The sequence below is a fragment of the Delphinus delphis genome, chromosome 1 (assembly GCF_949987515.2).
Source record: "Delphinus delphis chromosome 1, mDelDel1.2, whole genome shotgun sequence".
In the NCBI taxonomy this organism is placed as follows: domain Eukaryota; kingdom Metazoa; phylum Chordata; class Mammalia; order Artiodactyla; family Delphinidae; genus Delphinus; species Delphinus delphis.
In genome coordinates this window covers 125,625,797-125,649,445 of record NC_082683.1, presented here as the reverse complement: position 1 = coordinate 125,649,445, position 23,649 = coordinate 125,625,797, and the positions used below count along the sequence as shown (strand labels likewise).

Sequence of the window (23,649 nt, the reverse complement as noted above, 5' to 3'; positions counted from 1 at the left end):
GTGAAATATTCCAGACACAGAATTACAAATATTGCATGATTTCACTTATATGTGGAATCTAAAAAAGTCGAACTCATAGAAGCAGAGAGTATAATGGTGGTTGCCAGGGGTTGGGAGGTGAGGGGAATGCAGAGATGTTGATCAAAGTATACAAACCTTCAGTTTCAAAATAAATAAGTTCTGGAGACCTGTTATAGTTAGTAACACTATAGTTAATAACACTGTATTGTACACTTGAAATTTGTAACGACAGTATATCTTAAGTGTTCTCAAAATTTTAAAGAATTAGTAACTAGGTGAGGTGATGGAAGTGGTAATTAGCTTGACTGTGGTAGTCTCATACATTCATATATAAATTATTATGTTGTACACCTTAAATACATACATTTGTCAATTATACCTCAGTAAAGCTGGAAAAATGCAAAAAAACCTTCAAGGTATAGTATAGAATACATAAATAGCTGCCTTTTGTGAAAGGAGTGAAAGGATAAGAATATTTATATTTGCAAGTCATATTTGCATAAAGATGCTCTGGAATTATACACATGAAATTAATACAAGTGAATATTTAGAAAATGCAGGAAGGGTTAGGGAAGTGGGGTTGGGATAAGAATCCAGAACTTTCTAGCAGTAGTCAGTGATTTTCATTGTGTAAAATAAACGCATAAAATGGAACTCTGCTTTTGCAAACTAAGGCTATAAAAAGGACCAAGGGGGAAAGTGGTTCATGTTGCTTCCCCCAAATCATTTATTGCAGTAGCTACAGAAGATGGGTGAAGGCATTTGGTTTTCAGATGGCACCAGGATTGGGTGGATGGTAGAAGAGATAGCCCAACAGCACAGAACTTATGTTTAATAAAGACAGCAGAAGCTTCCTAGAGTGGGAATGTGCTTTTAGAGACTGAGAAATACCTGGAAAGCCAATAAAGATATCATAAGTTAAGTGATAAGAAATACTTAAGAAAAATTCATAGTGTTTCTCATCCTTTCATCCAGGTAGACCTTTCAGAGATAGTGAAGGTCCACTCTAGAAACCATAGTGACAGGAAGATCTAAGTAGCTGGTTCTAACCATGATTAAGACTTTATCAATGGTGGAGGAGACAGATCAGAGGTTTCCAGTTTTCCAACTAGAGAGAAGGTATCAGGACTTTGCAAACCACATTAAGGTTTGTTTGTTTGTTTTCCTTAAGGAAACTAGCATTTTAGCTAATTCAATAGCAGAACTTCTAAGCATAAGGGTTTCCCTATCATACTGGGGTCTCTACTTGAGAAAATGATTTAATCTTTTAAATTTTATTTCACTTTAAGAAAGTACAGATCTCTGCATTTGGATAATTTCTCAAACCAAATTGGAAAACATTATAAGAAGGTTGTCTACAAACAGTACCAAGATGCATCCTTCACCAAACTCCTGGAGAATCCCGATAACAAACAAGATGGGATCTTGGGCCCTATTATCAGAGCCCAGGTCAGAGACACACTTAAAGTAAGTAACAGAAATATAGAACCATGGAAGAAATTAAATAGTGAAAACAAGATTATAAGTACTGGTTATTTTTTTAATGTGTCCGTATAATTTTTAGTTGAAATACAGCTTTAATTTTTATTTAGTATTTGCACCTATTGTAGCCTATCTCATAAAACAAACAATCTGAGACAGTTTATCAAATTATAAAGGAATAAAACAAGGAGCCAATGTAATTGGGGTGAAGGATAATGTGGGGACAAAGAAAATAAAGCCAAGGATAAGATAAGTATAATGAAACACATAGCATATGCTCCTGTAATGTTGTCAACAAATTTTGTCCTAAGCTTTCTAGCAGCCAAAGTAAAAAGGGAACTAGGTCAGGGTAGGAGTCACAGTAGTCATAAAAAAAAAAGCAGTTTCCCCTGCTACTGAGACTTAAGAGGAATTTCTCCCATGGATCCTTAAGAAAGAGGATGCTGTGTGATGTAGTAGATGGAATCCTTGATAAATTCCTACTGGTACAATAAATTTATAAAAGAAATTTATAAATTTAAAAGTTACAAAGCTTTTTAAAATAATGTTTCTCATTATAGCTGAGAACATAACCCAACTGAATGAAAACAATTCATCAATGTGGTCTAGGTATGTAGTTCTCTGATGATTAGTCTCTGATGAAGGTACATTTTGATATGTTTCAAGAGCACTGAGCGTTCTTCAGACAGTTTTCCTTAAACGCTGTGTCACATCATCAACTTATCTTCTGATAAGAACTAGACGGCAGAGAATTGAAAGTTGCAATCTTTGGCAAGATTCTAGAATGCAGATCATCTGCAGATTAAGCATGATCCAGATGCTTTGGCAAGCAAGTAGAAGATAAAATTCTCTTCCGAAGATTAAGCAGGCTAACTAGGACTCCTGTGTGCATAAAGCTCCTCCCTTCACCTCTTCATGGGAATGAACCAAGAGGATATCTACAGACAAGGCCAATTCTGTTCATTTAAAAAATAACAAAAGGGCAGAATGCAGCCTTTCTCTGTTCTCTTTCCCTTCCCTCATTTCTGATCCCTTTTAGGTACTCTTAGAAAGTGGAAATATGCCTCATTGGCAATTCAGGATCTCGCTATTTTCTGTGCCCCATCAAGAAGATGACTTGATGACAGGGTTCTGGGGGATCTGGCAGGCTGGTGAAGGTGATCATGGTCTAAGAGAAGAGAAGGAGCAGATTCAAAGGCAGATGTGGTCCAAGAAAGGAGAGGGGACAGGGGATGGTGACCAACTTGGAGAGAGTGATATACTGTGAGGAAAATGTCACTTCTAAGGTTAGACTTCTCTTTCCGTTTTCTACCTTTCTATGTGAGTGGAACTCTCTCAGATGCACCTGTCAGGTGATGGGGAGAGGTTTCCACTCAGATAAACAGCATTAGTTTGCATTGACATAAACACACACACACGTGCGCACGCACACACACACACACACACACACACACACACACACACTATCCCACAAGTAAATATGCAAAGCTAGCATCCTCTGTTCTCATGATTGACCTTAAATCCTGAAATAATGAATTTGAGTTAATTTTGTAGATCACGTTCAAAAATATGGCCAGCCGCAGCTACAGCATTTACCCTCATGGTGTGACCTTCTCTCCTTATGAAGATGAAGTCAACTCTTCCTCCACCTCAGGTCTGAACCTTTCACTTCTACTGAATGAAACTATTGACTTCTGAGAGGTTGCCATAATTTTCTACTGTCCTCCTTGCCCAGTAGTATAACTTATACAGTCAGGTAGTATACGTATAGGGGTATCCTCAAAGTCACAACCAAACACTGCTCACTTCAGGGATTTTTTTACCCTAATGATTACAAAATATGGTGTCCTTTGTTAGTGCCATAAGTGGCCTCTAGTGGACGAATATGTAATAGCTACATGCTCTCCAGAGTTCTATCAAGTGGAACTTAATATAAAAATAATATTCCTTTTCCAACTTTGATTCTAACAAGAGCTCAATTATTTTAAATTATTCATTCATTTATTATTTACTTATTTGTTTATTTAATTTATTTCCATGAAATAATTTTGAAAATTGAAAACAATTTTGACTATATTTTCTTTCAGGCAGTAACACCATGATCAAAGCAGTTCAACCAGGGGAAACCTATACTTATAAGTGGAACATCCTAGAGTCTGATGAACCCAAGGAAAATGATGCTCAGTGCTTAACAAGACCATACTATAGTAATGTGGACATCACAAGGGACATTGCCTCTGGGCTGATAGGGCTACTTTTAATTTGTAAGAGCAGATCCTTGGATAAGCGAGGCATACAGGTATTTTGTCCTTGAAGTAACCTTTCAGAAATTCCAGGAATTTCTTCTATCTGGAACAGATTAGTTCTCCTTGTTAAATAATGGGGCTTTTGCTTCTAGAGAACCAGAAAATATTAAGTAGTCCTCTTTAGTGTGAATGTAACAACGCTTATTCCTTTAGTTACTTTTTTGTCTTGTCTATTTCCATATGGTCTTTCACTGGAAAAGGCAAGTCTACAGTGTGATACTGTATTTTGTTTGCTTGTTTCAAATTCCAGATCTGTCCGTGCTATGTGATGAGCAAGTCACTTAGTTTCTCTTAATTTCTTCCTTTCATCAAAAGGGTATTACCCATTTTTAAAAAATTAATGAGTGGTAGTGTTACTGATTAGTTACATATTTATCTCTGTACTTTACTATGTTTTCCACTTTTTCTAAATTTGTATGGATCATTTTAAAAATCAAAATTAAAGCTCATAGAAACATTACTTGTTATTAAATATTTCAGATATTCAAAAAGTTACAGAAAAGAATAAAACAGACTTCTATGTACTCAAGAAATAAAACATTACGTATGCAAAAAAAAAAAAAGGGGTATTACCCCCTCCTAAAAATTTTATAGGGTTGTTTCACGGCTCAATGAGGTGCCATCTGGTAAAAGTGTAAAGCTCTGTACCAGTCCTTGTTATTTTTAGAGACCTGCAATAGGGAGAGAAAGGAGAGATACAGGCAGACATAGCTTGCAGACAATGGTTCTCAGGAAGTTGAACCCAGACAATGGTCTATCTCTAGCAAGACCAATTTATACGGAAAAATGTGAACAAAAATATGGATCTTCTGACTTTATCATCATTGAAGAATAAAAGCCTCATATCATTAACTTAAAATTCCCAATTAGGCTAAGCTATAATCAAAGAAGTCTCATCCCAAGGCATCTAAAATAAATATATGCCTAGAAAAAGCAGAAAGAGACATTTGGAAGACCCTAATTTATTGAGCTAGGAAAGGAAACAGGTAGGGAGAGATATAAAACTTTCCTACGGCACCCTTCTTTTTTATCCTTTGCAACTATTTGGAGCACATCCAATCAATCATTCGAGTTGAAAGGTGATAGAGATAAACAGAATTACAGGTGCTACGTTGAAATGGGATTTTTCTATTAGGATATTTTAGCCTCTGAATTTTCTGATCTGCTCTGTTTGCCTTGACATGCTACCTTTGGCTCTAACAAGGGCTTTGTACACAATGGGCTCTCACAGATGTCTGAATTTATGGCTTCACTGGACCCAAGACCTGTACCCCTTTGGTTTCTGAGAACTCAGGGTTGTAGTTAATCAATCTGCTAGGACGTTAATCACTGAACACAGCACTTTTACCCTCCAGAGGGCAGCAGACATTGAGCAGCAGGCTGTGTTTGCTGTGTTTGATGAGAACAAGAGCTGGTACATTGAGGACAACATCTACAAGTTCTGTGAAAATCCTGAGAAGGTGAAACGTGATGACCCCAAGTTTTATGAGTCAAACATCATGAGCAGTAAGTCGGAGCACTCTTTTTGTCCATCAGTTTTTCACTCCTGTGGTTGAAGTGTGACTTTCCTAGAGGAAGAGACATGGATTAGAATCCACTCACCCCTTACCCTCACTTCCAGTAGAGGGATTTGGTGATGAAATTACTGGGTGATATTATAGAAATCTTTTTACAGCATGAGGTAAAAAGCTTGTTATCCTTAGAAGTCTTCTTGGTCTCTTGCTCCAAATGTGTGTGTGTGTGTGTGTGTGTGTGTGTGTGTGTGTGTGCATGCACGCACACGTGTGCATGTGCACTTGCTCTGAGCAGGTAAGAACAGGGTGAGGGATGGATGGTGAGGGAAGAGGCCTTGGTCAGAGGTATCTGGGGATTTTAGAATGGGTGCAAGGTGAATACTCTGTATGGCCAGGGCAGAAATATTAAGTAGTCCTCTTTAGCATGAATGTAACAACGCTTATTCCTTTAGTTACTTTTTCATCTTGTCTATTTCTTATTTCTGCCAGGGCAGAAACAGGGTAAGTAATCCAAAAGTGGATTGTCAAATCAAACTAAGGCAAAATGCATATGGGGAGACATGAGTCTTGGAAAGTCAATCCATAAAGAAGTTTTAAGCATGCAGTAAGAAGTTCAGAACAGAAAGAATTCCCTGAGCCAAGGTTCAGGCTTTTGCTACAGTTTTAAAGTCAGTGCCCAAAGCCACTGGTATGGGAAGTCTGGGAGAGATTTCACTGAGCCAGCTGGAAGCAAACTTCGCCACAATGGTCATCGTCCCCTTCCTCAGAGTTGAGAGTCACTATTATCACTTTCTCTGATAAGTAACCACAGGTACGAGGATGGTTTCTCCATGGTCTGTTCATATAACTTCAGACAACTAACAATTGGGGATTCTCAGAACTGGTAGGTGCCAGGAAAATAATTTGAAACAGGGAGTTAGCCTCAGCTTTCTGTACTTAATTTCATTTTGGCAATGAATCTGTCATAGTTCTAGACTAGTGCTGTCCATTAGAAATTATATGTGAGCCACAAATATAATTTAAAATTTTCTAATAGGCATATTAAAAATTAGAGAGAAATATATGAAATTTATCTAATAATGTTTAATTTAATATATCATATTATCATTTCAACATATAATCAATATTAAAATTCATGAGATTTACTTTCTTACTAAATCTTTAAAATCCAGTGTGTATTTTATACTCACAGCACATCTCAATCCAGATTACCCATATTTCGAGTGCCCAATAGTCACTGGTGGCTAGTGGCTACCAAATTAGTGCAGCTATAGACCATTTAGAAAAGCTTCCTGAATGAGGTACAAACTAAAAACACATTATGTCAGCTATTCGATAACTATTTAAGTTCTCACTAGTTCTAGGCATTGTACTAAGATTAGGACTATAGTGGTAACCTAGGCAGACATGGACCCTGCCCTTATAGAAATCATATCTGTGATTTTATTATCATGCTTAGTATATAAGTAGACAATGATACTGACTAAAACTGTATCCCTTGGAAAGAGAATGAAAATGTCTGAACTTGATAGTTGAGTGCAAACTAGAGATTATATAAATGCTAAGACAGAGCAATTAAAATTGCAAAATGTGCTAAATATGCTTCATTTTTAGGAACTTTGCATTCAGTAACTAATGTGTCGAGGATACAGGAGGGGGAAGGGTAAGCTGGGACAAAGTGAGAGAGTGGCATGGACATATATACACTGCCAAACGTAAAATAGATAGCTAGTGGGAAGCAGCCGCATAGCACAGGGAGATCAGCTCGGTGCTTTGTGACCACCTAGAGGGGTGGGATAGGGATGGTGGGAGGGAGGGAGATGTAAGAGGGAAGAGATGTGGGAACATATGTATATGTATAACTGATTCACTTTGTTATAAAGCAGAAACTAACACACCATTGTAAAGCAATTATACTCCAATAAAGATGTTAAAAAAAAAAAGAAAAAGAAAAAAAATAACTAATGCGTCAAGAATCTGTATTTCTTATATTATGCTTTTTCTCCAGGTAAAATTACTCTAGACAAAATTCTAAGTTACCTTCGGAATATCTTTATAAACAGAACCTAGAGTACAAAATATTTAATATACACTTAACAAATGAATAAATAAATCAATGTGAATGAAAAGGCTTTGTCTTTATCCTGACATTTCTCCCTTGGCTAACTTAGGAGAATAAGCTCTCATTTGAAAAGTCTGAGTTTGATCTTCCAGTTACATGTTACATTTGGTAAAGCTTATCTCAGATAATCACTGCTTAGATGCAACCAAATTACCATTGGGATATTTACCGTAAGTACAGTTAGACACATACCCTTTTGTTGGCATAGGCCGGATGTTTCAACAAATTTCACTCTTTCAGCTATCAATGGCTATGTGCCTGAGAGCATACCCACACTAGGATTCTGCTTTGATGACACCGTCCAGTGGCACTTCTGCAGTATGGGAACCCAGAATGACATTTTGACCATTCACTTCACTGGGCACTCATTCATCTATGGAAAGAAACACGAGGACACCTTGACCCTCTTCCCCATGCGTGGGGAATCTGTGACCGTCACAATGGATAATGTTGGTAAGAGCTTGGACACTTAAAGGGGACTCCCTGATCAACCCGGTCTGCTGCAGCTCTCCAGACTACCATGGTTCCTGGGCTTCTCTCCCTGATCCCTTGCAGGCTTTCTTTTCAGGACTACTCATGATTTCTATTGGGGGAATTAATTACTTAAATGGGTCCAGTCCTTTACTGTGCGTTCCATTTATCCTTCTCTGGGCTAAGTGAGAAGTAAAGACACAACAGTAAAAAGATAAGGCATGACTTTGAGAAGAAAGCGTGAGCATTCAGCCACAAAAGAGCATTTCCTTTATCAAAATGCCTTTTTCAGCTTTATAAGACAGCCATCCCACCCTAGGGTTAGTGGTCATCTGATATAGTGCCTTAGAGGCTGGCTTCAGGGACAACAGTGTCATGGAAAGCACATGGGCTTTGGAATTCATCAGACCTGGGTTCAAATCCTGGTTTGCCACTTGATATCTGTGTAGCAATTTGGACAAATTACTCCACCTCACTGAGCCTCAGTTTATTCATCTGAAAAACAGAATAATAATACCTTACAGAGTTGCTTTGACCATTAATTGTTATATGTGCCAAGTGCCTAGGACTCAGTAGACAATCAACATGTGGTAACTATTGAAGACTTTCCAGGAAATCTTCAGTGTGCCAGCAAATTATACCATTTCAAAGAAACTCAAAACTGCCCTAGGCCCACCTGAATTATTTATTACTTAGAAATATCTATATGTCTCTTATTTGTGGGGGTAAACATCATCATCTTCCCCCTAACTCCAGTTCTCTAACAAAATATGCAACTCACAAGATGCTTATGATATTCAAAGTCCATTTCATTCTTGATTCATCCCTTTAAAAATATATTCTAAAATAGTGACTCTCAAACTATCTGTGCTGAAAGTTGTTTTCTCCCTAATTTTCACTGACCAATACTTTGGGTCTATATTCTGTTAAATGAGATAAGTATGCTGATCACATGATTGGATGTCATAGAAATGTCAAACTGTTAAAAGGTTTCCTATACACTTTACTCTTGATTTCTTTCCTTACGTCACTGTGGAACAGTAAACAACAGTTCACAGATCAGTTGTGGTCCACAGACCACAGTATCCCTGATGAAAGTTCACTGGAAATTTTCTGCCACAATGGACCATAGGGTTTTTATACCTTTTTCTGTACTCAGAGCTCTCTGTTCTCTCTGTCTCTATTTTGTAGGAACTTGGATGTTAACTACCATGAATTCCAATCCAAGAAGCAAAAAACTGTGGCTGAGATTCAGGGATGTTAAGTGTATCCGGGATTATAATGATGACTCATATGATATTATATACGAACCTTCAGGATCTACATCCATAACTACAAGGAAAATGCGTGAATCTTCAGAAATCAAAGATAAAAATAATGATGCTGACTATGATTACCAGAACACACTGGCTTTATCATTAGGAATCAGGTCATTCAGAAATTCATCATCAAAGCAGGAGGAAGATAAGTTCAATCTTACCGCCCTGGCTCTGGAGAACAACTCTGAATTCATTCCTCCAAGTACCAACAGAACTGTTGGTTCAAATTCTTCTTCCCCAGGTAACATTAGCAGGCTTATTGCCAATAACTTTGCACAACCTCTAAAAATTCTTCCTCACCCAGAAGCCACCACAGCTGGTCCACCGCTAGGACACACCAGCTTAGATAAGAACTCAGTTCTCAACCCTCCCACAGCAGAGCATTCCAGCCCTTATTCTGAAGACTCTATAGAAGATCCTCTATACTCAGATGTCACAGGGATAAGCCTGCTTCCATTTGGTACAGAAGAATTCAGAAATCAAGAACATGCTAAACGTAAAAGATTCAAGGCAGGAAGAGGCCGAGGAGCAAAGCATAGGTTCTCCCAGATGGAATTCCCAGCACATAAAACTGGTAGACATTTAAGCCAAGGCAACTCTTCTTCTTCCAGAATAGGGCCCTGGGAGAACCTTCCCAGTGATCTGTTACTCTTACAACAAAAGGATCCATCTAAGATTCTGAATGGGGAATGGCATTTGGTTTCTGAGAAAGGCAGTTATGACATAATCCAAGATGCTGATGAAGTTAAGGTTGTTAATAAGCTGCCAAACAGCCCCCAGAATGACTCAAGGACTTGGGGAGAAAACATCCCTTTTAAAGACAAGCATGGAAAGCAGAGTGGCCACCCAACGTTTTTTGTAACTAGACATAAACCTCTACAAGGAAGACTAGATGGAGGAAATAGTAGATTGAAGAAAGGCCTTTTTTTAATTAGGACACGAAGAAAGAAAAAGGAAGAGAAGCCTGCACACCATGTTCCTCTATCTCCAAGGAGTTTTCACCCTCTGAGAGTAGAGGCCAACACCTCATTTTCAGATGGGAGACATAATCATTCATTGTTACTCCACCCATCCAATGAAACATCTCTTCCCGCAGACCTCAATCAGACACTCCCCTCTATGAACCTTAGCCTCATGGCCTCACTTCCTGATGGTGATCAAAACCCCCCAAATGACACCAGTCAGACAAGCTCCCCTCCAGATCTTTATCAGACAGTGAGCCCAGAGGAACACTATCAAACATTCCCTATTCAAGACTCTGATCCAACGCACTCCACTACAGTCCCCAGTCACAGATCTCCTCCTCCAGAGCCCAGCCAGATACCCGACTATGACCTAAGAAACAAGGCCTTCCCTACTGATGTTAGTCAAACGTTCCCTTCCTTGGAACTTGAAGTCTGGCAGACAACTACCTCTCTAGACCTCAGTCAGCCATCCCTCTATCCAGATCTCAGCCGGACCACCCCTTCTCGAGACCCTGGACAGGAGACTCTCTCTCCAGACCTCAGCCAGACAACATTTTCCCCAGATCTTAGCCAGGAGACTCTCTCTCCAGACCTCGGCCAGATGGCCCTTTCCCCACACCCTGGCCAGGAGACTCTCTCTCCAGACCTCAGCCAGACAACATTTTCCCCAGACCTTGGCCAGGAGACTCTCTCTCCAGACCTCAGCCAGACAACATTTTCCCCAGACCTTAGCCGGGAGACTCTCTCTCCAGACCTCGGCCAGATGGCCCTTTCCCCACACGCTGGCCAGGAGACTCTCTCTCCAGACCTCAGCCAGACAACACTTTCCCCAGACCTCAGCCAGACCTTCTCTCCAGACCTCAGCCAGACAACACTTTCCCCAGACCTTGGCCAGGAGACTCTCTCTCCAGACTTCAGCCAGACAACACTTTCCCCAGACCTTGGCCAGGAGACTCTCTCTCCAGACTTCAGCCAGACAACACTTTCCCCAGACCTCGGCCAGGAGACTCTCTCTCCAGACCTCAGCCAGACAACACTTTCCCCAGACCTCAGCCAGGAGATTCTCTCTCCAGACCTCAGCCAGACAACACTTTCCCCAGACCTTGGCCAGGAGACTCTCTCTCCAGACCTCAGCCAGACAACACTTTCCCCAGATCTTAGCCAGGAGATTCTCTCTCCAGACCTCAGCCCGATGGCCCTTTCCCAGGACCTTGGCCAGGAGACTCTCTCTCCAGACCTCAGCCAGACAACACTTTCCCCAGACCTCGGCCAGGAGACTCTCTCTCCAGACCTCAGCCCGATGGCCCTTTCCCAGGACCTTGGCCAGGAGACTCTCTCTCCAGACCTCAGCCAGACAACCCTTTCTCCAGACCTTGGCCAGACAACACTTTCCCCAGATCTTGGCCAGACGACTCTTCCCCCAAACCTCAGTCAGATGCCACTTTCCCCAGACCTCAACCAGGCAACTCTCTCTCCAGACATCAGTCAGACATCCCTTCCTCTTGATCTCAGGCAGACATCACCTCCTCTAGATCTCAATCAGACATCCCACACTTCTGAATCTATTCAGTCATTGCCTCTCCCAGAACTTGGTCAGACTTTCCCTTATGCAGATCTTGGTCAGATGCCATCTCCTCCACCACATTCTCCACTAAATAACACTTTTATACCAAGAGAATTTAATCCACTGGTCATAGTAGGTCTCAGTAGAGATGATGGAGATTACATTGAAATTATTCCAAGGCAGAAGGAAGAGAGCAGTGAAGAAGACTATGGTGAATTTGATTTTGTGACCTATGATGACCCTTACCAAACAGATCTCAGGACAGACATCAACTCCTCCAGAAATCCTGACAACATTGCAGCATGGTACCTTCGCAGCAACAATGGAAACAGAAAAAATTATTACATTGCTGCTGAAGAAGTATCCTGGGATTATTCAAAATTTGCACAAAGGTTTGGCCAGTTCTCTCCTTTTATATTCTCACTTTTCCACTACTGCTAAAAAAAAGTAATTACAGCAGTCTAAGGAGATGATTCTGGGCAAATTATACTAAGTGTAACTTATACTAAGTATCATTTAGTTTCCCTATTGCAACTTGGCCTATACTGTTTCCTTTGTCAATTCCAAGATTAGCTTCTCTACTTTAGGTGACATCTGGACAATATAAGAGCTATCACTCTAAGAAGTCTATGATATTTTGTAGTTAAATTAGCCCCCTCCTCTCTCTTCTTTTCTCATCACACATGTTCCTACCTCTCCTTCTTGTTCCAATGCAGAGCCCAACCTATCCATAGCTATAGGCTAATCAATATGATTTCACTGAAGTTGGCTTCAAATCCAAATTTGTGATGTAGAAATCTCCTTTCGCAATTACTTATTTAACAAAAACATTTAAAATTGTTTACTGATCGATATAAAGTATATAGCATCTTGGTGAAGATTAATTCAAATTCCATAAGATTCCAGTAGCAGAGGCCAAGGGTACAAAGTAGCTTAGAAACAAAAAGCAAGTTTATACCCTCAACTGAGCCATTCATTACATAATGATTTATCTTGATTTAAACTTTTGTTTTAACTTGGTTTATAGACTCACTCAGTCAATAACTCTTTAATGAGTACTTATTCTCTCCTAGGCATTGTGCTAAGTGCTGAGACTATAAAAGAGAATATAAACACAGGACTCCTGCCCTGATGGAACTTATGTCTAGTTGGGCAGGAAGATATGAACCAAGTGCTCACATAAATAAGTGTAAAAATTAACCATGATAAAGACCAATAAGGAAAGGTGATATTTGGAGATATGAGAACTGGGGAGCCTGACTCTGGAGAAGCAGCATTTGAGCTGAGATCTGAAGATGAACAGGAGGTAGAGAGGGCAGAGCATTCTAGACAGAGAGAACAGCATGATGAAGGCCCTGAGGAAGGAGGAAGCCCTGAAGCTGAAGACCTGTGTAGCTGGAACTCAAGAAGAGGGTGGGTGCTAGGAAAGTGTTTGGCTAGCTCTGCAGAGATCAGATGCCACTAGGCTCTGTGAGCCCTGGGAAGAATTTTGATGTTTTTCAAAGAGCAATGAGAAACTCTTCAAAAGCTTTAAGCCATTCCTAGTTTACTGGCATGTGTCAGTTCCTTTCCCGAACCTTGTTACTTGCAGTCTTTTTAATGGAGGAGTTACACCAAGTGGCCCCCAAGATCTGCTGCAGCTCTAACATTTTAGGGTTCCAGCCACTCTTCAACCATAGAGTTGAAGGAGTTGATGCAGTTTTGTAAGTGGCCTGACTTATAACAGAGAGTTTTTAAGGGAGCCACATGCATTTTTAAAAGATAATTTTTAATTTAATTTTGCTCAAGTGTGGAAAGCCATATTGGTCTGGGTTCTATATTCTGGGGTGACAATATAGAGAAAGGAGAGAAAGGGGGACAAGAAGCAACTACAGATCCTCAGGGATATCATGGGGATCATGGGTAAAGTGTCCAAATAGAGCCCACAGCTTTTACAAAAAGCTAACTGTTACACTACTAAAGTTAAAACCCAAGTGCAACTAGAGTAAGCAAACACAATGCATGGCGTGACTTACAGAAATTATTTCATTAATCTGATGCCTGACATTTCCATGTTAGAATTCTGTTAGTTTAAGAGACTTTCTCCCTTGACTTCCTATTTAGATGTAGCACCCATTACTATATGAGAATAAATAGTTTATCTAGGGATTTCTAAGCAAGTTACTGAGGGAATAAGGTTTTCCAGAGTGTAAAGGGATGGAACTAGTTCCTTCAAAATCCTACGTCCCATTCCAGATATGCAACCCATTTTTATGGCAACGTTGTTTTGCTCCTCCCCACGTGTTCTGTGAGATTGTATGTCATGCTTAGAGTCTGGAAGAACGGGGTTAATCCGGTAGAAAGGCTAGAAGGAAGGCAGAATGGGATTCTCTGTGGATGGCTCATGTCGTGTAACAAATACTATGAGACTGAGGGATGAGCTTTTGGCCTTTTTCCCAGACTCCTGGGAAATGTAAGAGTCAGTAGGAAAATATGATGTGCTCTAGCTCCAGACTGAGCTGGTGAACTACATGAGGAATACTATGATTTAGCAAAAGCAAATGTGGGAAGAGTGGCTACTTTCCGAGTATAAAACACTCATCCATCCAGTGACCTTTACAGGCGTGGCCCTCTCAATCAACTGACTCTTATCATCTGCCTGGCCTGGCACTGTCCCATCACGTGGCTTTGTCTGCTTTTGATAGTAAAATCTGCTATGTTAATACATGATTATGTTTGTCATTCATTAATACATTAAATAAATATCTGCTTACTATGTGCCAGATAACTTGCTAGGCACTAGAAATAAAAATTATAAGCAAACGAGGCACAATCCCTAACCTCTTGGGGCTTTCACCCTAGTGGTAGAGTCAGATATCAATAGATAATCTCATGAATAAATGATATATAATTTACTACATATACTATAGAAATATTATAAGAATACTACAGGGATTTACTATATATACTATAGTAGTAGTATAGAAATGTGAGGAATGCTAGAGATTTGACCCAGTCTAAAGGATCATAGGAGGAGATACCAAGAAATGATATATGAGCTGGGAGTTGAAGGATATTTACTGGCTTGTGGTTTTAGTTATTTATATTTTAATTCATTTGTTCATCAAATATTTATCAAATATCTTCTCTATATACTATATTCAGAAACAGAGATAATTTCCTAAATTCTTGAATGGTCTTTAACTTGTTCTTTTAAGCAAATGCTATTATTATCATTTCAGTGAAGACACTGATGATGTTTCAAAGGACACCATATACAAGAAAGTAGTTTTTCGAAAGTACCTTGATAGCTCTTTTAACAAGCTTGATCCTCGGGGAGAGTATGAAGAGCATCTTGGCATACTTGGTCCTATCATTAGAGCTGAAGTGGATGATGTTATCCAAGTAAGTCATCTTTTGAGCATTGCTAAGATCATCAGAGGAATTTCCACAAGCACCAGAGGGTTGTAGAGATGAAAGTGGCAAGAGAGCTATGGTGACTTATTTATTTTTCAAAATTAACAAATAACTACATTTCTTTTCAAAGACTGCTTACCAAGTAACTTGCCACTCTTCAAGGAAAAAAAAAAAAAGATCTCATAATTTTATTTCTCCCTCTGCTAAGCTCCTGTTCATTCTATATGGGCCAATTCCATTGCTCCTAAGAAACTTTCTTTAATTCCCCCAACCTCTCCTAAACATTCAACTGAATTGCTTCTCCCAGGCATTCCCACCTAATCCCATTCATACTTTGTTTACAGCACCTTTTGTCTCCAGATTTTTAACTTGCATTCCCATGTGCAATCTCTCTAGCCAGTAGGTTGAAACCTTATTGTGGGTAAAACCCAAGCCTCATTCATTTTCAAATCTGTAGCACCTATCTTTATCATTTCTTTTGTAGATAATGTCAATACTTTTGCTTTGAGCCTAAAAACAAACCTGTTTTGGTGTTTCTGGAGTAAACTACTTAGGCCCTAGCTCATAGGATGGTTGTAAAATTAGATGAAGTAATATACGAAAGTTACTTTGCGATTCTAAACATTCAATATATCTTAGGTTCAATTTAATAGCCATCCACTTTGACCCATAATGCTGACATTTTGGGGGCTTTATTAAACGTAAATACATTGGTGAATCATTCTTTTTTTTAGGTTCGTTTTAAAAACTTAGCATCCAGACCATATTCTCTTCATGCCCATGGGCTTTTCTATGAAAAATCATCAGAGGGAAAGACTTATGAAGATGACTCTCCTGAATGGTTTAATGAAGACAATGCTGTTCAGCCCAACAGCACTTATACATACGTATGGCACGCCACTGAGCGATCAGGGCCAGAAAATCCTGGCTCTGCCTGTCGGGCTTGGGCCTACTACTCGGCAGTGAACCCGGTAAGCATGGCCATCGAAAGTTTTTCTCATTTCCCCAAACTTATAACCTGAGTCCATCAAATGGAAGTGTCACAATTATTTCTTAGTAGATATCTGTCTTTCCATGAGGAATGTGTAAGGATCATGGTCAACAGTCGACAGCTACCGTAATCAGGGACTATCCATGCCGATCTTCAGATGACGGTGAGAAGCATTTGTTCAGTGGAAAGGAATGAGGAATACTTAAAAGGTTGGCCCTAGTTAGAGTGACTACCTTTACAGAAGAAGATGTTTATCTGCAATTTCCTTGAACAAGTATTAGCTTTCTTCTGCCTTTTTTTTTTCTTTTTTAATAAAAGAACTACAAAATCAAGACTCCCTCATTTCGAGCATGGTAGAGAGCATAGACTTAGATTTCAATTCCTATCCTGTCACTGACTGTGTAGCCCTAGGAAAGTTACTTGAGCTCCCTCAGCCTCAGTTTCCAAAGTTAAAAATGAGATAACAGTATATAGCATATATAGTAGGCACTTGGTAATATTTGTTCAATAAATGAATTTATTTTTTACCATATAGGATTGTTGTCAGAATTACATAAGATACTATAGGCAAAATATTTAACATAGTAGATGCTCAAGAAATAGTATTTATAATAGTATCACTATTATTATCATCATTATTATCATTACTACCATGTCGAAACAAAGGATTAATCAGAGGAAGTGACTATGAGTATCACAGAATTAGATGATCAATATCCAGGCTTATTAAGCTATTCATTTATAATCTTCAAATTCAGAGCCTCTGAGAAGGTCTCCTCTTCAATACGATCAGCGATTGTCAGAAGGACAAAGAAAATCTTGAGAAAGAGATAATACGTGCAATTTGCTCTTACTATCTTCCAGGAAAAAGATATCCATTCAGGCTTGATAGGACCCCTTCTGATCTGCCGAAAAGGAACACTTCATAAGGAGACCAACATGCCTGTGGACATGAGAGAATTTGTCCTACTTTTTATGGTCTTTGATGAAAAGAAGAGCTGGTACTATGAAAAGAAGCCCAGGAGGTCTTGGAGCCGCACATCCTCAGAAGTAAAAAACTCCCATGAGTTTCATGGTATTTTCCTCTGACTTTGATCTAGTCTCTGAACCTAATCCCTGGGTGATAGTGATTCCTGCCCATAGGTCTTCCCAAAATTAGACATGAGATGCTTCTGTGGAACCAGGAGCTCTAACTGACACCAGGTCCTTAAATGTCTACGAGGGCTGATGTAACCTGGCAGGTGACACTGCAGATGAAAGAGAGGATACAAAATCTGAAATCTAAAACATAGCTCACAAGGCTGCTGCAAAACCAACCCAAGCAAACCAACAAAAAAGCCAGTGTGCTTCGGTGGGTAACATAAATTGGAAAGGAATTAACATCATTCTGCAGTTTAAACAGTTCATAAAACTGTTTCTTGATCTCTAAAGGATCAATTATTTATGTAGAAGTGATCACACGTACTTTCAAAATAAGAATGACTGTAACATTTGTAGCTCTCAGCAGTTCCCAGGTGGCACCCAAAGCATATGTGGAGAAAATGATATAGGAAACTGTGTAGCCAGCTAATGGAAGAAGAGGGCCAAGAGAGCATTTGGGTGGGAAGAGAGGGGAAAGCATATCTACTCTGAAGTCCATTCAGGAACTTTGTCTGTAAATTGGCAACCGAACTACAGTTTTAGAGAAAGGCAGAATTTAGGATTTGGTGAACAGCAGATAGAATGACTTAGGGATCAGAAGACAAATGAAGACCCTGTTTTCAGAGTTTGATAAATGGAGGTGATTTCTATGAGATTTCTGATCAGGAAGGTCCTGTGCTTTGGGTGATGGGTCAGTCATTCAGTGTAATAGGAAAGAAGAGGCTTCAGGAATAAAAAACAAAACAAAAAAAACCACTATAAGCAATATCCAGTTCACTGCCACCTCCTCTCCCCAGCCAGTCATCAAGGCTAAGTCGGTCTATGCTCCCTCTCCCACCCCATTTATATACTCAGGCTACCCTTTTTTAGCTTATTTTCCTCATTAAACTTCTGTAAGTGTGGAATACAATCTGATCTCACCTGTAAAAACTCTTTGGCGTAGAGGAAATATGATTTACAATCTGCTCCAAAACCCCACCCTCTGGACTCTGCTTATCACACAAGGTTAAGAAATTCTATTAGTCTAGAATAGAGTCAGTTGAGAGCTGCCCCACAGACTCCAAGCAGAGCTTTCTTTTCTCTTCTCCTATAATCTCTAGGCCTTTCAGCCCAGGGTGCTTGGTCTCATGGGTAGGAAGCACATCCTCTGAAAATCTCTCAACCTAGTGGAAAGTACAGACTGCAGAATCAGACAGGCCCATTTCGTAGCTATGCCGTTTACTTGCTGAGTACCCTCGAGGCCCTGCTTCCTGATTCTTCAAAGAAAGCGTAAAATGCATCCAGTATAGTTTTAGTTTTAAATGTATTGTCGTCTAAATCTCTGTAATTTGGTAATCTTCCACTGTAGAACTTATCAGGGTATTTGATAAGCAGACCACCTATGCCTGGCCTCTGCAGTATACACTGAGTAAATATGTGTTGGATTAGTAAACAAATGAACTTTATTCACTCAGCTCAATTTATCTAATGTTTACTGAGTGCCTACTCTGTTGAGCATCTTCACTTTTGTATCCTGATGTAATGGTTTAGCAATGCTGACCTAATAACCACTGGAGATACCTTTTACTTTTAGGAGATCTATTTCTTACACAGAAACTAAGATGAGGAGGTGAGGCTGGTGTTATGAGTATGTAGACAGGTGCTTTCATATCTGATATAATTTTAAGAGAGCCAAAATGATCTCAACTCTTCTCCCTCCAAAAATTCACTTGCCTGGTTCCTGAAATTCCACAATAGTCCCTTTAACTTTAGAAGAATAAACAACAGCCACCACCACCACCAAAACTTCCCTCACTTCAGTCCCAATTAAGTACGTGGTAGCATTAAGCTTTATCATTAAAATTTTGTATGCATTCATTTGTTAAGGTGATCAAGTTTATCAGATGCTTAAAACACACATATTTCAGTAAGGAGAGAGTTGATAAAGTCTGAGAACCCTAGACGTCCAAGCTGGGAAGGGGGCGGAGGAGCAATCAGACAAACAAGAGAATAAACATGAATGTCTAAGGCTGGTGGGTATAACAAAGATAAAGGCCAACTTCCTGGGCTTCCCTCGTGGTGCAGTGGTTAAGAATCCGCCTGCCAATGCAGGGGACACGGATTTGAGCCCTGGTCCGGGAAGATTCCTCATGCCGCGGAGCGACTAAGCCCATGCACCACAACTACTGAGCCTGCTTGCCACAACTACTGAAGCTTGCGCGCCTAGAGCCCGAACTCTGCAACAAGAGAAGCCACTGCAATGAGGAGCCCACGCACCACAACGAAGAGTAGCCCCTGCTCGCCGCAACTAGAGAAAGCCTGCGTGCAGCAACGAAGACCCAACAATGAAGACCCAACGCAGCCAAAAATAATAAATAAATAACCTTTTTTTTTTTTTTTAAACCGACTTCCTAATTTTGCCTGGAACTATCTCTGAATTTAGGAGGCCTTAGAGTGATACACTGCATATCCCCTCACTTACCCTCTTTCCTCTAATGACTAGAGTTCACTTATCTGCCCACATTAGTCCTTACCCTTTTCGTAGCCTAGGAAAATTCATACTACAAATATAAAGAATAAATGGATAAAGCACAGAACAGGAAAAGTGTAAATCTGGGGAAAAGAGTGATAAACGGATTGGAAAGGGTACTCACCCACACTTCTGCAGTAGGCTGGTGTAAGAAGGAAAAGGTGGCTCTGTTTCAGCCTCTTACTGATATTATGACATATAGGGGGCCCCTTACTATGTCTGGGTGGGATTGGGCATGCAGAGTAATAAAGAAGATGGGTGGTGAGCGGAAGGCCTCATATTTCCTCTTTCCTGATGTTCACAGATTTTTGACTGATTGCAACTCTCTGTCTTTTCAGCCATCAATGGGATGATCTACAACTTGCCTGGCCTGAGAATGTATGAGCAAGAGTGGGTGAGGTGGCACCTGCTGAACGTAGGCGGCTCCCAGGACATTCATGTGGTTCACTTTCATGGCCAGACCTTGCTGGAAAATGGCACTCAACAGCACCAGTTAGGGGTCTGGCCTCTTCTGCCTGGTAAAGATCTCGACAATGAAAAGAGGTCCCTGTGACAAAATGGCGAGAGCAGACAATCTTAGCGTCTGTAACTCTTCCTTATTCCCTCCTTGTGCATCTCCTTCCAAAGGGGTTAAAGCATGGGCTCTGGCATGGATCCTGGGCAAAGCCATATTCTAAACCTGCATGCAGAATACAGAAGAGCCAGCTAAATGTCTGCACTGTTTGTAGCACCACACAGACTAAATATGCAGCCCAGCTTTCTTCTACAGAGATGCTCTGTCTACTGCAGATTCTTCCAAGCCATGATGTGTCACGCAGGCCAGGTCTAAAGCAGATTCCAAAATGAATCCCACGAGGTTCAGGCAGCTAAAGCTTTCTGTTGGGCGGAGATCAGAAACTTACCAGGATTTCGGGGTTCTTGAATTCTACTCCTCACTCTATCACCCTGATATCTTTGGGCAAGTGACTGTAGGAATCTGAATCTTAAACTGACTCATCAGGGGAAAAATATATTTTTAAATGATTATAAAAGCTAAAGAATAACAAAGGTATTTAAAGCTTTTCATATGCAAAATAATGATAAGGTTTAACAAACTACAATCATCAAAAAGGATTTTTACCTGCCAGTGAGTTGTTTGTAGGTGTGTATCGTAGGTGTGTGAGTGGAGGTGTAAGTGCTAGATGCCGTTGATTTTCAAACTGCAGTGGGCATAATACAAATTTACAAAGCTGGTTAAAACACAGATGCTAAGGAGAGATTTTGCTCTCAGAGATTTTGATCTGATAGAACTTGGGCAGGGGCCCAGGATTTTTAACATTTTTTTTGCATTTTTAACAAGCAGCCTACCTTCCATAAATGCCATCTGAGAAGCTAGTCAGGGCAGTCCTTTGACTTTGGGTGGGGAGGTTGCTGTGTGAATCAGCCTCAGATGTAGGCACCCAAGTCCAAACGAGCCCGATTTAGTTAAGGATGGGGTAAACAGGGTCCTTGTTTGTTTGAAACATGCCAGTTTCTCATTAACAAAGCTATAAAGACCCACTCTGTTAAAATCAGGGGCAGAAAGGATTAGGTCAAACTCACTCCTAACTTTTCACCAAGTGTTACCAGATCAGTCATCCTTTCCATGAGCCTGCGCGTGAGAAGCTGGGGTTCGCTGACCCACCTAAATCTTCATACCTAATATCTGCATTAGAGAGTAGAAGGCTGGAGGTCTTTTTTTAGCGTGTTTGAGGAGGATGACCATCAGCTATTACTTTTTACTCACAATCTAGGAAATGGTCACATATTATAGTCAGCAGAATTTAAGTATTAACTGGCGGTAGGTAATGTTAAATACCAGAATGGATAATCAGAGATTTCAGAAATCTCACTCTTTCAGTGATTTTCTGAAACAATTTTTGTACATCTCTCTCTAAAATGTAAACTTTATAGAAAAATTGAAACATGGGGGAAGGATGTTTTATTTAATTTTCTCAGATAAAAAAGAAAAACTAGAGAAATGAAGAGAGAGAAAGGAAACATGTACAGTATTTTTGAGGCCCAATGACATATCATTCAAGGTTGCTTTGATAAGCTGTATTATATATGGGTTAACTTGTAACATTATATTTAGATAAATGAAAGTTTCTTTCTAGTAAGGGGTGCTGGAGATTTTTTTAAGTCCCAGGGCAATTTATTTTTAGTAAGTTTGTGTGTGTGATGTCATTGTTGTTTTGTTTTGATCTCTTTGTTATACCTGTAGTCCTGCCTAAAGAGAAATGGGTAACTCTTAAGTTATATTCTAAACCACTTGCAATTCAGGGATTTTAGGATTCTTTGGTAGTGGTCAACCAATGTTAACCTGTTAATCTTTGTGTATGCAATGTTGTCCTCTCTATTTTAGGTTCATTTAAAACTCTTGAAATGAAGGCATCAAAACCTGGCTGGTGGCTCCTAGACACAGAAGTTGGAGAAAACCAGAGAGCAGGGATGCAAACGCCATTTCTCATCATAGACAGAGGTATCATCCAAGAGCCACATTATTTTTTTTAGCAGGAGAGTGCCTGTCCCTAGAATATTACCAATTTTTAGATTGGAAATATTCAACTCTGAGAACTCTGACATAACAGAGGCATAATCTGTAGCAGTAATTTCTTTTATTCTGACCTATAGTCTGACTATACTGCAAACATCAGTTTTAAGCCAAATGGTTCAAACCAAAGGCATTCCTCTCATTTGAGGAACTAATATAAAGCATCCTCCTTCATGATTTGTGATCCATGGGGAAATGAACGTAAGAAATGCTCCAGACTCCCAGAGTAGAGGAGGGGAGAGAAACCAGGAATTCAACTGTGACCGAGATAGTCACTGAACTTGGCGTTTCAGTATTCAAGAAACACAGTTTCCATCTGTCCATCCATCTGTCCATCCAACCAGCCAGCCAGCCAGCAAGCCAGCATTTATTAAGCACCTGTTGTACCAAGCACTGTGTCAACATCCAGATAGTTCAGTGGCTAGTATTCCCTTCTTTGATCAGTATATAAATAACATTGTAACTTTCAGGTCAACTTTTGAGAACATAGTCTTATGAGGGATAGTACTTAATATTGTAAAATGGCTTATTTTAAGATACAAACAGATGGAAATCAATTTAAAAAGTATTTGCATTTCAGGATAAGTTGTTTTCCACTAGGGCATCACTAATTTTAATGTCTATTAAAGGACCAGTTCTTGCTAGTACATTTACGATTTTATGGTCAGACATATTTAAGTCAGTGCCACACAGGTAGGTGAAAACATCTAATTACTGACCCACTAGAGGTATAATCTACAGCCGTAGAGATTTTACTTTATTATATATACTCTCTAAGCAAAAATTATTCATTGTTCTATTTTTTTGTAGACTGTAAAATGCCAATGGGACTAAGCACTGGTCTCATAGCTGATTCACAGATCAAGGCTTCTGAGTTTTGGGGTAAGTAGTAGCATCATAGCCTGTAAAAGGCACCTCCTACAATTGTGCTGCATACGGCCCGCAAAACTGTACACGACAACGCTGCCTATTGAATCCATGGGCCATTGCTCCTCTCTAGGCTTTTCTCTACCGCAACATAGTAAAACAGCAGTAAAATATCTAATTACTGACCCACTAGAGGTATAATCTCTAACCGTGGAAATTTTACTTTGTTATATGTATCTTCTAAGCAGAAATTACTCATTACTCTGTTTTGTAGAATGTAAGATGTCAATGGAACTAACCCGTGAAATATGCTAGCCAGATTCACACGGTCTTATAGGCCAGGTATTACAATCCCCATTAATAGAGCCCTTTGCTGCATCAACCATGCATCTGTTCCAGAAACTTTTTGT

The 23,649-nt window shown here is 39.8% G+C and overlaps 1 protein-coding gene across 3 annotated transcripts in view; it reads left to right on the top strand.

The window, feature by feature from the left end:
- Positions 1–23,649, top strand: part of F5 (coagulation factor V) — an 86,719-nt gene that overhangs the window by 51,053 nt on the left and 12,017 nt on the right. Inside the window, exons 8-20 of one of the 3 annotated variants that reach the window (XM_060033717.1) lie at positions 1,311–1,488; positions 3,058–3,157; positions 3,591–3,802; positions 5,165–5,315; positions 7,686–7,898; positions 9,108–9,476; positions 12,018–12,156; positions 14,986–15,148; positions 15,895–16,131; positions 17,016–17,226; positions 20,139–20,318; positions 22,184–22,300; positions 23,183–23,254. In XM_060033717.1, the coding sequence (XP_059889700.1) occupies positions 1,311–1,488; positions 3,058–3,157; positions 3,591–3,802; positions 5,165–5,315; positions 7,686–7,898; positions 9,108–9,476; positions 12,018–12,156; positions 14,986–15,148; positions 15,895–16,131; positions 17,016–17,226; positions 20,139–20,318; positions 22,184–22,300; positions 23,183–23,254 (2,342 nt within the window). Of the gene's footprint in view, positions 1–1,310; positions 1,489–3,057; positions 3,158–3,590; positions 3,803–5,164; positions 5,316–7,685; positions 7,899–9,107; positions 12,157–14,985; positions 15,149–15,894; positions 16,132–17,015; positions 17,227–20,138; positions 20,319–22,183; positions 22,301–23,182; positions 23,255–23,649 lie in introns of those variants that run through there. The other 2 variants (XM_060033702.1, XM_060033711.1) reach the window with 2 other exon arrangements.